The 12,771-nt window shown below is 36.7% G+C and overlaps 1 protein-coding gene across 5 annotated transcripts in view; it reads left to right on the top strand.

The window, feature by feature from the left end:
- Positions 1-12,771, top strand: part of LOC133656071 (cold shock domain-containing protein E1-like) — an 88,334-nt gene that overhangs the window by 34,490 nt on the left and 41,073 nt on the right. For 4 of the 5 annotated variants that reach the window (XM_062056897.1, XM_062056905.1, XM_062056871.1 and 1 more), the window contains 2 exons: positions 34-200; positions 8,785-8,871. In XM_062056897.1, coding sequence (XP_061912881.1) covers positions 34-200; positions 8,785-8,871 — 254 coding nt within the window. The remainder of the gene's footprint in view (positions 1-33; positions 201-8,784; positions 8,872-12,771) is intronic. The other variant, XM_062056888.1, reaches the window with a different exon arrangement.

Below are 12,771 nucleotides of genomic sequence, written 5' to 3'. Positions count from 1 at the left end.
GCTCTTGACATGTGTCTCTGCTTTTCCCTGCAGATGATGTTGAGTTTGAGGTGTCCTCTGACAGGCGCACTGGCAAGCCCATAGCAGTCAAGCTGCTTAGAATTAAGCCAGAGGTGCTGCCAGAGGAGCGCATTTCAGGCCAGGTGGGGCCAGACCTGCACGCCTATCCCTTTACTGTGCTGCATGGTTATATTCATCCAGTTAAGGAACACCGTTTTATACTACTTGACGTGCATAAGGCTTGTTTCATTTGCAGGTTGTGCAAAGGTATGGTGCCAGACCTTCCCTTTGTCTTTTTCAAGCACTGTTTGGCACATTGTGAGATAGTCAACAGCCATGTATCTCCCTGGTGTTCAGTAGTTGCACCCCTTGGGGCCTGATCTACTATTAGTGGGTGTGTGATCTACCATACCTTGTCACACTCCTTTGTGCTGCTATTTTATTGAAGTATTACAGTTAACATTTCAATCTTCATAACCAGTTCCTCCCCCACGTAATCACAACCTCCCCTAACCAGTCCCAATCGTTTGTGCTGTGCAAGTTTTTGGTCTGACTATTATAGTTTTTGATTTATTAACGCTTTGTTTTTAACATGCAAATGTGTTAGTGCCCAAACCTGTCTTTTTCGTTTCATTTTTTAATAACATAAAATGTTTTAATTTAACATTTTATGTTAACATGTAAGCAACGTGCTATTATTCATAACTAGTTCAAAACTATGGCAAAATCTGCTCAAACCTGTCCCATTTGTTTGTGCTGCAAAATGTAACATGGAATGTTTTAATTTAACTTTTTATGTTATTAACATGTAATTAACATGGTTTTTATAACTAGTTCAAAACTATGGCAAAATCCCCCCAAACCTGTCCCATTACTTGGCCAATTACTGCCCCTCTATTAGAGCGGGACGATCACGGCAAAAGTAATAATCCCGATTATTTTGATTGATACTGTAATCCCGATTAATTACTATTGAATTCATTATTATTCGCTAATTTGAAAAAGAGTATTTATTGTACCACCAAAACTCAACTTTAAATATAGTTTAAAAAAACCTGGCTATATATTACCAACAAAGTAAAAAAAAATAGCAATAACAATACATTTTAATAAAAAAGGCAATATAAAAAAATACAAAATTCAGTTTTTTTCATTTTAATTGTTTGTTTTTTAGCCTTTTACACTTATTTTATCACCATAGAGTGTGTGGTTAATGTGTAAAATTTAAAATAGTAAAATGTTTAACTTAAAAAATCCTCAAATTCATCAATACCAGTATTAGGTCAAAACATAATTGTTTAAATGTATCAATAAGTGCTTTAAGTATATTATGCTTGTGTAAGGTACTTTTTTAAAAAGCTTCATTTAGTTAGCGCAGTCAGGCCGAATGTGGCGCACAGCGCTATTATTGTGAAAGGAGGAAGTGTTCTGTGCTGTTGTTCTCAGCTTGACAAGTAAAGACGCAACTCTTGCAGCTGTAAAAAAAATAGAGAGCCTCTCAAGTAGCGACTACCGTTTGTGTTTTGATGTTACATGGATGATGTCGTTCACAACACAACAGATGAGATGTGTTGTGTGTGTATGATTGTTTGTACATTGATGTTACATCCATGATGTAGTTCACAATAACACAACAGATGAGATGTGTTGTCTGTATGATTGTTTGTACATTGATGTTACATCCATGATGTCGTTCACAACAACACAACAGATGAGGTGTTGTGTGTATGATTGTTCGTACAGTGATGTTACTTCCATGATGTCGTTCACAACAGTTAAGATGTGTTGTGTGTGTTTATGATTGATTGTACATTGATGTTCTGGGATGATGTCGTTCACAACAACACAACCAGACGAGATGTGTTGTGTGTGTATGATTGTTTGTACTTTGATGTTACATTCATGATGTCCTCCACAACAACACAGAAGATGTGATGGGTTGTGTGTGTATGATTGTTTGTACATTGATGTTACATTCATGATGTCATTCACAACAGCTGAGATGTGTTGTGTGTGTATGATTGTTTGTACATTGATGTTACATCCATGATGTCGTTCACAACAACAAAGCAGATGTGATGTGTTGTGGGTGTATGATTGTACATTGATGTTGTGTGGATGATGTCGTTCACAACAACAAAGCAGATGTGATGTGTTGTGGGTGTATGATTGTTTGCACATTGATGTTACGTGGATGATGTCGTTCACAACAACACAGCAGATGAGATGTGTTGTGTGTGTGTATGATTGTATGTACATTGATGTTACATCCATGATGTCGTTTACAACAGATGAGATGTGTCGTGTGTGTATTATTGTTTGTATATTGATGTAACATCCATGATGTCGTTCACAACACAGCAGTGTGATGTGTTGTGGTTGTGTGTATTGTTTGTACATTGATGTTACATCCATAATGTCAATCACAACAACACACCAGATGAGATGTGTTGTGGGTGTATGATTGTTTGTACATTGATGTTACATCCGTGATGTCGTTCACAACAACACACCAGATGAGATGTGTTGTGGGTGTATGGATTGTTCTTGCTAGCTTTAGCTTCCTAGTTTAGACGCTGTTTCAAGTGACCGCCTCAACATTGTTTAGTTCAGGACAGGGCAGTTGTGTGTCAGGGATGAATGAGCGCTAAACAAATGTTCCTTCTCCTCTCAATGACAACATTTCACTCACATTTATGTCAATTGATATTCTGCGGTTAACATCGGATTCCGTTTTATTCTGTGACTCCATCCGCGGTTACGTTAACACAGAAATCATGCCTTACTTTTTTGTTAAGTGTAGTGATTGATTAGGCATACTAATGCTTTGTCAAATAAACAGTAGCAACCATGGTGACATCCAAAACTTCTTGTAGATGTCCACTTATTCGCTCATCATCCGTTTCAACGGATGACGTCACTTCCTGTCAATGAGAAAGGACGCAAAAGAGAAAGGCTCCGCTCTTGCTACCGGAGTTTTTTGTTAAATCTGAAGATTTTGACCACTGATTTGCGATCACAGCCACAGGAGAGTACTTTGGCATCTTCAATCTGATTTCGGTCAGTTGAGAGGCACTGGTACGCTGAAAGAAGGCGAGTTGAGAGAGCCGTTAGACTCAAGCCAAAGGCGCCTTGCCGCAGTTCAAAGCGGTTGCCTAGCAACCAAAAGCTACGGAGAGTTTACAGCTGTTTTAAAGTGATCCCGACGTCGCAGAGTGATATAAGTTGACAGGCTGAAACCTCAAATTGATCTCTGAACGGCGCAAGATACGAAATTGTTGGAAAAAACAAGATAAAGTGCCGCAAGTCGCTAAAGAAGCAACTGCCGTTAAGACACAAGCAAGAGGCAGTGACGTCAGTGACTGCCGCGATGCGAAAAGGTAAAGGAAAGATTGAAATCCCGAAACCTTCGGGGTCAGCTGTTACAGAACACAACTGGGAACAAGATTTGAGGTTGGACACAAGACATGATGGGAATCAAGAAGTGATAATACAAATACTTGAAGAAATGAAAGAAGAAATGAAAGAAATGAAAGAAGAAATTAAAGAAATGAAAGAAGAAATTAAAGAATTGAAAGAAATGAAAGAAGAAATGAAAGAATTGAAAGAATATCTGAGAAAAGTAACAACAGAACACCAACAAGATGTGAAAAGTCTGCAGGAAAATATACAAAATCTGCAATCTCAGAACAACAGAAGAAATAATGAAGCCACTGAAATGAGCAAACAAATGAAGATCCTTCAAGAAGACAACAACATGGTGAGGAACATCATAGATGAAATGGATCAGGATAAACGAATGAATGATATCATCGTGACTGGGCACCGAATTAAACCAAGATCCTATGCGAAAGCTGTGAATAATGAAGGTGAACCAGATGAAATGGATATGATCTCAGCAGAACAGCAAGTGGTCAACTTTCTGCAATCAAAGGAAATTGAAATTGACATTAATACCATCGAAACATGCATCCCACTGAACGGAAGAAACAACAACGCCACTCCAGTCGTGCTCGTGAAACTCGTAAACAGAAAATCTAAAATGGCATTGCTGAGACAGGGAAAGAAGCTGAAGGGAACAAATGTGTACATGAATGAGCATCTCACAAAACGCAATGCTGGAATCGCCAAGAAAGCACGCGACTTGAGAAGGCAGGGAAAAATCCAGGGAACTTGGAGCACCAACTGCAAAATCTACATCAAGCTGAATGGAGGTCCAGAAGCAAGAGTAATTGTTGTCCATGACATCAAGGACCTGGACAATTTTTAAAGTTTACACAGCTACCAAAACAACGATGATAATGGACTCTGACAGAAAACAAACACCCAAATTCAACATCGACACTACTATGTTCCAAGAGACGACTAAACAAGAGGACCTACATTCAGGATTGCATTCACCTACACTTATAGAGATTATTGAAACAACATCAAAGATTGTTGAACAAGAAAATATGGAACTAAAAAATTTCTGCAACAAAGATTACAAAAACCAGGATTTGGAAAATGATATAGATCCAGATACAAATTTTTTCTCCCACATCAGTAATAATTGTTTTTATTATACAGATGATCAATATAATAGCAACATTACTTGCGATAACAAATTGTCAATTATTCATTTTAATAGCAGAAGCTTGTATGCAAACTACAACAACATTAAGAACTTTTTGGAACACATCAACGAACCATTCAAAGTGATTGCTGTTACAGAAACATGGATTGATGATAAAAAAGGAATAGATTTTGATCTGGAGGGATATGAACTAAACTACATCAACAGAACCAACAAAAATGGAGGAGGAGTAGCTGTGTACGTGATGAAGAACCTGAACTACAAAGTGGTAAAAAACATGTCATTTGCTATAGATAATATCTTAGAATGTATAACCATTGAAATATGTCAGGAAAAAAGCAAAAACATTTTCATCAGTTGTATATATAGATCACCTAAGTCAAGTATAGAAACATTTGAAGAATGGATCAAGGCTACTTACATGGATAATGGTGAAAGAATAATGTTCTTATGTGGTGACTTTAATATTGACTTATTGAACCCCAACAAGCAAAAGTCTATTGATGACTTCATTGATACAATGTACAGCATCAGTTTATATCCAAAAATCACAAAGCCAAGTAGAATCACAGCACACTGTGCCACGCTTATTGATAATATTTTTACCAATGAGTTTGACAATAACACTACAAGTGGTCTACTTATTACCGACGTTAGTGATCATCTGCCAGTTTTTACAATATATGATGGACACTACAAGAAGAAAATGAAAGACAAAAGGACATTTCGAAGACTGTGCACAGAGAAGAGGATGACTGCTTTCAAAATTGAGCTACAAAAGCAAGATTGGGACAATGTGTACAATGAAAAAGAGGTTGATGAAGCATATGAACGTTTCTTAAACAAGTTCATAATACTTTATGACAAACATTGTCCATGGATACAACTTAGTAAAAAACAGAGAAAGAATAACCAACCATGGATGACAAAAGGATTAAAAAATGCTTGTAAGAAGAAGAATACACTATATAGAGAATTTATAGCACAAAGAACTATAGAGGCAGAAATTAAGTACAAAAAGTATAAAAACAAGTTAACAGAAATACTACGATCATGTAGAAAAGAATATTACAGTGAATTATTGGACAGGAACAAAAATAATATGAGAGCAACATGGGGCATCCTCAATAGCATTATTAAAAATGGCACAAAGAGGGACTACCCTCAATACTTTTTAGACGGAAATAAAAACAATGACAACATAAAGGAAGTAGTTGAAAGCTTCAATAATTATTTTGTAAATATTGGACCAAAATTGGAAGAAATGATTCCAGACCCAGTTCCAATTGAGGACTATAATGATACCATAGAGCGAAATCCCAACTCCATGTTCCTCAGTAATGTGACACAGGAGGAAATAGTTATAATCGTGAAAAAATGTAAATCTAAGACTTCAACTGATTGTAATGGAATTGATATGGATACGATAAAAAAGGTTATAGAAGAGATATCAGGACCATTAATGTATATTAGTAACCTATCATTTCAAACAGGTACATTTCCAAACAAAATGAAAATAGCTAAAGTTGCACCAATTTATAAGACTGGAGATAAACATCAATTTACGAATTATAGACCTGTTTCTTTACTTCCACAATTTTCTAAAATCATTGAAAAACTGTTTAATAACAGATTAGAGAGTTTCATAAATAAAAATAGAATACTCGAAGAGAACCAATATGGATACAGAGCTAATGTCTCAACTTCAATGGCTTTAATTGAAATTACAGAAGAAATTACCAATGCAATAGATAGTAAAAAATGTGCAGCAGCAGTTTTTATGGATCTAACTAAAGCATTTGACACAATTAATCACAATATTTTAATCAAAAAACTAGAACGATATGGCATCAGAGGGTTAGTCTTAAACTGGATAAGAAGTTATCTAACGAACAGGAAACAATACGTGAAGCTAGGCGAACACATGTCTACAACGCTAAATATATCCTGTGGTGTACCTCAGGGATCAATATTAGGACCTAAATTATTCAATCTCTATATAAATGACATTTGTAAAGTTACAAAAGATTTAAAGTTAGTATTATTTGCGGATGATACAACAGCGTTTTGTTCAGGAGAGAACACACAGGAGATAATACAAATAATAGCAGAAGAAATTAACAAATTAAAAAGATGGTTTGACAAAAACAGACTATCGTTGAATCTTAGTAAAACTAAAATAATGCTATTTGGTAATAGTAGAAGAGAAAGTCAAACACAAATACAAATAGACGGAATAGAAATTGAAAGAGTAAATGAAACCAAATTTCTAGGTATAATGATTGATGATAAATTGAACTGGAAATCTCACGTAAAAAATATACAACATAAAGTAGCAAGAAACACGTCAATAATGAATAAAGCAAAACATGTTCTAGACAAAAAATCCCTTCATATTCTCTACTGCTCACTAGTGTTACCATATCTGAGCTACTGTGTAGAAATATGGGGAAGTAATTACAAAAGTACACTTCATTCATTAATGGTGTTACAAAAAAGATCAGTTAGAATAATACATAATGTTGGATATAGAGAACATACAAATCCTTTATTTATTGAATCAAAGATACTGAAATTCCACGACATAGTGAATTTGCAAACAGCTAAAATTATGCACAAAGCAAACTATAACCTGCTACCCAAGAATATACAACAATTCTTCTCAACAAAAGAGGAGAAATATAATCTTAGAGAAAAATGTAATTTAAAACATTTGTACGCACGTACAACACTTAAGACCTTCAGTATATCAGTATGTGGAATTAAATTATGGAATGGATTAAGCAAAGCAATCAAACAATGTACTAATATGATCCACTTCAAGAAACTCTTCAAACTTAAAGTGTTTACAAAGTACAAAGAAGAAGAACCATGACAAACATTTTCAATTTATTTCATCCATTCATTCATTCATTCTTAAAGTAATCTTACTTATCTCATCATATGAAATATGACTTTCTTCACCAATTATTATTATTAAATTCTTACTATTATTTATTTATTTATTTTTATTGTGATTACATATGGAGTTTATTGTGAAAAAATTGAGAACAGGAAGTGAATAAAAAAAGTTTCAGCAACTGTTATGTAAAGAAAAGGGGTAGGATTAAATAAGCTCTGCTTCTTCCTACTCCTTTTCGAACATGTTGAAAAGAGAAACTGGAAATTGTGATGTATCATGTTGTATGCTTGCATGTTCGAAATAAACTCAAACTCAACTCAACTCAACGTCACAAGCTGCGGAATTTGCATGAACGTTGCATGGCCCATTAAACGTTTTTTCTATGATTGTATTTTCATAATCGTGAGACGCCTTAATCGGAATTAAAATTTGATTAATTGTCCAGCCCTATCCTACATGACATGATACTCTATCCAACCTTTAGCGTTTGGGGGGCATTTTGATATTTTACGGTCTTTTGTTGAGACCTAAAAAGTGTTTATACCGCTCGAGTTTATTTTGATTGTAACATGAATCTAAGGCTGTGTTGACATTACAAAAGAAATGTCTCATTTGAACATGACATCGCACGTGCTGCATTGTTTACGAAAAGCCAACATGGCTCCGATGCTAGTCGGTCTCTGTCCCGGCGCATTCGTGGCAGTTTCAAAGATTTTGTGCAATCAAAGTCAGGAATTATTGTGGGTAGAATATTAAGAAGAGGGCGAACATTTTGGCCCACCTGCTCCACAGAACGTGTGAGTGAGCAGTCAGAGACAGGAGTGGTTCGACAAAAACATTATTTTCGCCTGTTTTCTGCTCATCTGTCAACTATTTCTGCAGTCTATTTTGGCAAACAATTATGACTCTTTTTTCCTTTTGTGACATACCAGTGGGATGAACGCAACCGGAGTGCTTACACTGCAGTCGCATCGCATACACACGCAGGTTCTTTCCACCTACAAAGAGGCCTGGGTCGGATTTTGAAAAATTCAGACTTGCACGGTTCACATTGACATGAAAATATTGCCAATACTTTGCACTATACGTGAAGGCGAACACGCTGAATGGATTGCATCAGCTATTTTGCTCATTTAAGAGACATGATCTGCAGCACAGCAGTTAAATAATCAAGTGAACCTTTAGTAGATCAGGCCCTTAATGTTTTGTGCTTATTACTGTGGATTAAAATGCCTTTTTTTTAATTGCTTGTACATGACATTAAGTGGGTTGAGCTGTTTGTTAACTCGTGTCTCCTTTTCTACAGGTTGTCGCATCAATTCCTGGTAATTTGGATGGGAAGGCTGCACCCGGCCAGGTGCCCTCTGGAAGTGTTTGCTACGAAAGGAATGGGGTAAGTTGGTAGAAAGGTGTCTTGCTAAGGCAGGCGTCGGCAAGCCAAAATGTTGAAAGAGCCGTATTGGACCAAAAATCAGTGTGGAGCATTATACAAGTCTTTTAAAGGCGTTTATATTATACTATCAACATGGCTGTGTGTAGCAGGCAGACAGAAATGTTAAATTTTAAAATTTTATTTTACACATTTTTACAACATTGGAAAACATTACTAAAACTTCTCAGAGGGTGAGAACTCCTGGAAATTACTGTCTTAGAATGGCCAAAGGTATAGATCAGGGTTGCTCACACTTTTTCTGCTGGCGAGCTACTTTTCAATTGATCAAGTCGCGGGGATCTACCTCATTCATATATATAATTTCTATTTACTTATTTATGAAATATGTTTTTGTTAACAAGTTAAAGGTGTTTAATGATAATGCAAGCATGTTTAACACATATAGTTAATATTGTTAATAAATTAAAGGTGTTTAATGATAATACAAGAATGTTTAATACATATAGTTAATATTGTTAACAAGTTAAAGGTGTTTAAAGATAATGCAAGCATGTTTAACACATATAGTTAATATTGTTAACAAGTTAAAGGTGTTTGATGATAATACAAGCATGTTTAACACATATAGTTAATATTATTAACAAGTTAAAGGTGTTTAAAGATAATACAAGCATGTTTAACACATATAGTTAATATTGTTAACAAGTTAAAGGTGTTTAAAGGCCTACTGAAATGAATTTTTTTTATTTAAACGGGGATAGCAGATCTATTCTATGTGTCATACTTGATCATTTCGCGATATTGCCATATTTTTGCTGAAAGGATTTAGTATAGAACAACGACGATAAAGATTGCAACTTTTGGTATCTGATAAAAAAAGGCTTGCGTGACGTAGTCAATTGAACATATACGCAAAGTTCCCTATTGTTTACAATGATGGCTGCATGAAGTGAGAGAGATTCGGACCGAGAAAGCGACAATTTCCCCATTAATTTGAGCGAGGATGAAAGATTTGTGGATGAGTAAAGTGCAAGTGAAGGACTAGTGGGGAGTTGAAGCTATTCAGATAGGGAAGATGCTGTGAGAGCCGGGGGTGACCTGATATTCAGCTGGGAATGACTACAACAGTAAATAAACACAAGACATATATATACTCTATTAGCCACAACACAACCAGGCTTATATTTAATATGCCACAAATTAATCCTGCATAAAAACACCTACGTGTTTGTTATGCTAGCTCCTAGCTCCTCTGCTAGCTCCTAGCTCCATAGAACACGCCAATACAATTCAAACACCTGATCAACACACACAATCACTCAGCCCAAAAGACCGTTCACCTAACCCAAGGTTCATAAAGCTTATATATTTTTAAAAAGTTACGTACGTGACGCGCACATACGGTCAAGCTATCAAATGTTTAGCAGCCAAGGCTGCATACTCACGGTACCTGATATTCAGCTGGGAATGACTACAACAGTAAATAAACACAAGACATATATATACTCTATTAGCCACAACACAACCAGGCTTATATTTAATATGCCACAAATTAATCCTGCATAAAAACACCTACGTGTTTGTTATGCTAGCTCCTAGCTCCTCTGCTAGCTCCTAGCTCCATAGAACACGCCAATACAATTCAAACACCTGATCAACACACACAATCACTCAGCCCAAAAGACCGTTCACCTAACCCAAGGTTCATAAAGCTTATATATTTTTAAAAAGTTACGTACGTGACGCGCACATACGGTCAAGCTATCAAATGTTTAGCAGCCAAGGCTGCATACTCACGGTACCTGATATTCAGCTGGGAATGACTACAACAGTATATAAACACAAGACATATATATATACTCTATTAGCCACAACACAACCAGGCTTATATTTAATATGCCACAAATTAATCCTGCATAAAAACACCTACGTGTTTGTTATGCTAGCTCCTAGCTCCTCTGCTAGCTCCTAGCTCCAAAGAACACGCCAATACAATTCAAACACCTGATCAACACACACAATCACTCAGCCCAAAAGACAGTTCACCTAACCCAGTGTTCATAAAGCTTATATATTTTTAAAAAGTTACGTACGTGACGCGCACATACGGTCAAGCTATCAAATGTTTTGCAGCCAAGGCTGCATACTCACGGTACCTGGTATTCAGCTGGGAATGACTAAAACAGTAAATAAACACAAGACATATATTTACTCTATTAGCCACAACACAACCAGGCTTATATTTAATATGACACAAATTAATCCTGCATAAAAACACCTACGTCTTTGTTATGCTAACTCCTAGCTCCTATGCTAGCTCCTAGCTCCATAGAACACGCCAATACAATTCAAACACCTGATCAACACACACAATCACTCAGCCCAAAAGACCGTTCACCTAACCCAAGGTTCATAAAGCTTATATATTTTAAAAAAGTTACATACATACGTAAAAAAAAAGTTGCGCACATACGGTCAAGCGATCAAATGTTTAGAAGCCAAAGCTGCATACTCCACGTCTGCGTCTGCGTCTTTGTCATCCAAATCAAAGTAATCCTGGTAAGAGTCTGTGTTGTCCCAGTTCTCTACAGGCGTCTGTGTGTCGAAGTCAAAAGTCCTCCTGGTTAGAGTCTCTGTTATCCGAGTTCTTCCATCTTGACTGCATCTTTCGGGAATGTAAACAAAGACGCGCCGGCTGTGTACTGTTGTTGCTGACTTCGTTCGAAAAATACGTCCGTTTCGCACCGACAACTTTCTTCTTTGCTTGCTCAGCTTCTTTCTCCATAATGCAATGAACATAATTGCAACAGATTCACGAACACAGATGTCCAGAATACTGTGGAATTATGAAATGAAAACAGAGCTTTTTTGTATTGTATTCAATGGGGAAGGCATACCTCTGTTCCCCGGGCTACGTCACGCGCATACGTCATCCTCAGAGGCGTTTCGAACCGGAAGTTTAGCGGCAAATTTAAAATGTCACTTTATAAGTTAACCCGGCCGTATTGGCATGTGTTATAATGTTAAGATTTCATCATTGATATATAAACTATCAGACTGCGTGGTCGGTAGTAGTGGGTTTCAGTAGGCCTTTAAAGATAATGCAAGTATGTTTAACACATATAGATTCCTTTCTTTCATGAAGACAAGAATATAAGTTGGTGTATTACCTGATTCTGATGACTTGCATTGATAGGAATCAGTCAGTGGTGCTGATAACGTCCCCATTTTCAAATGGAGGAGAAAAAAAGTCCTCCTTTCTGTCCAATACCACATGAAAGTGGTTGGTTTTTGGCATCTTATTTGTCCAGCTTCCGTACTCCTTTGTATACACTTTACAATAAATACATTGGCAGCAAACTCCGTAGCTTGCTAGCTTGTGCACGCCAGCTTTCTGAGACTCTTATTCTGTTAGCACAGGCAGCATGAAGCAGCGCTTTTATTGTGCAACTGTGCAGTCGGTCTTTGGAGTTTAGACGACAGGTACGGCGCCAGAGTCTGTTGAAATAAAAAGAGTTTCTCGCCTTCTTGTCAGTAATTTTTTCTTAATAATGAGCTGGCAGCAGCCAGCGTCATCTTAGAAGACCCTCGGGTGCCGTGAATGTCAATCAAGTGACGAAAGTGACGTCATAGTGAAGATTTATGATCGCTCATTTTTAGGACTATTTTTTTAATGCCTGGCTGGGGATCGACTGACACACCCTCCGCGATCGATCGGTAGATCGCGATCGACGTAATGAGCACCCCTGGTATAGATGTTAAAGGAAACATCTTCTAATGGATTTATTACAATATTTGGCAAGCTGGGTAACGTTTGCTGTGGTCTGGAACAACATGGCACACAAACAATTATCAGAAATGCAGCCAATATTACATACAGATGAGACATGCAAATATCCA

The sequence above is a fragment of the Entelurus aequoreus genome, linkage group LG01 (assembly GCF_033978785.1).
Source record: "Entelurus aequoreus isolate RoL-2023_Sb linkage group LG01, RoL_Eaeq_v1.1, whole genome shotgun sequence".
NCBI lineage: Eukaryota > Metazoa > Chordata > Actinopteri > Syngnathiformes > Syngnathidae > Entelurus > Entelurus aequoreus.
The sequence above is the reverse complement of the archived record's forward strand: the minus strand, read 5'-3'. Positions and strand labels throughout refer to the sequence as shown.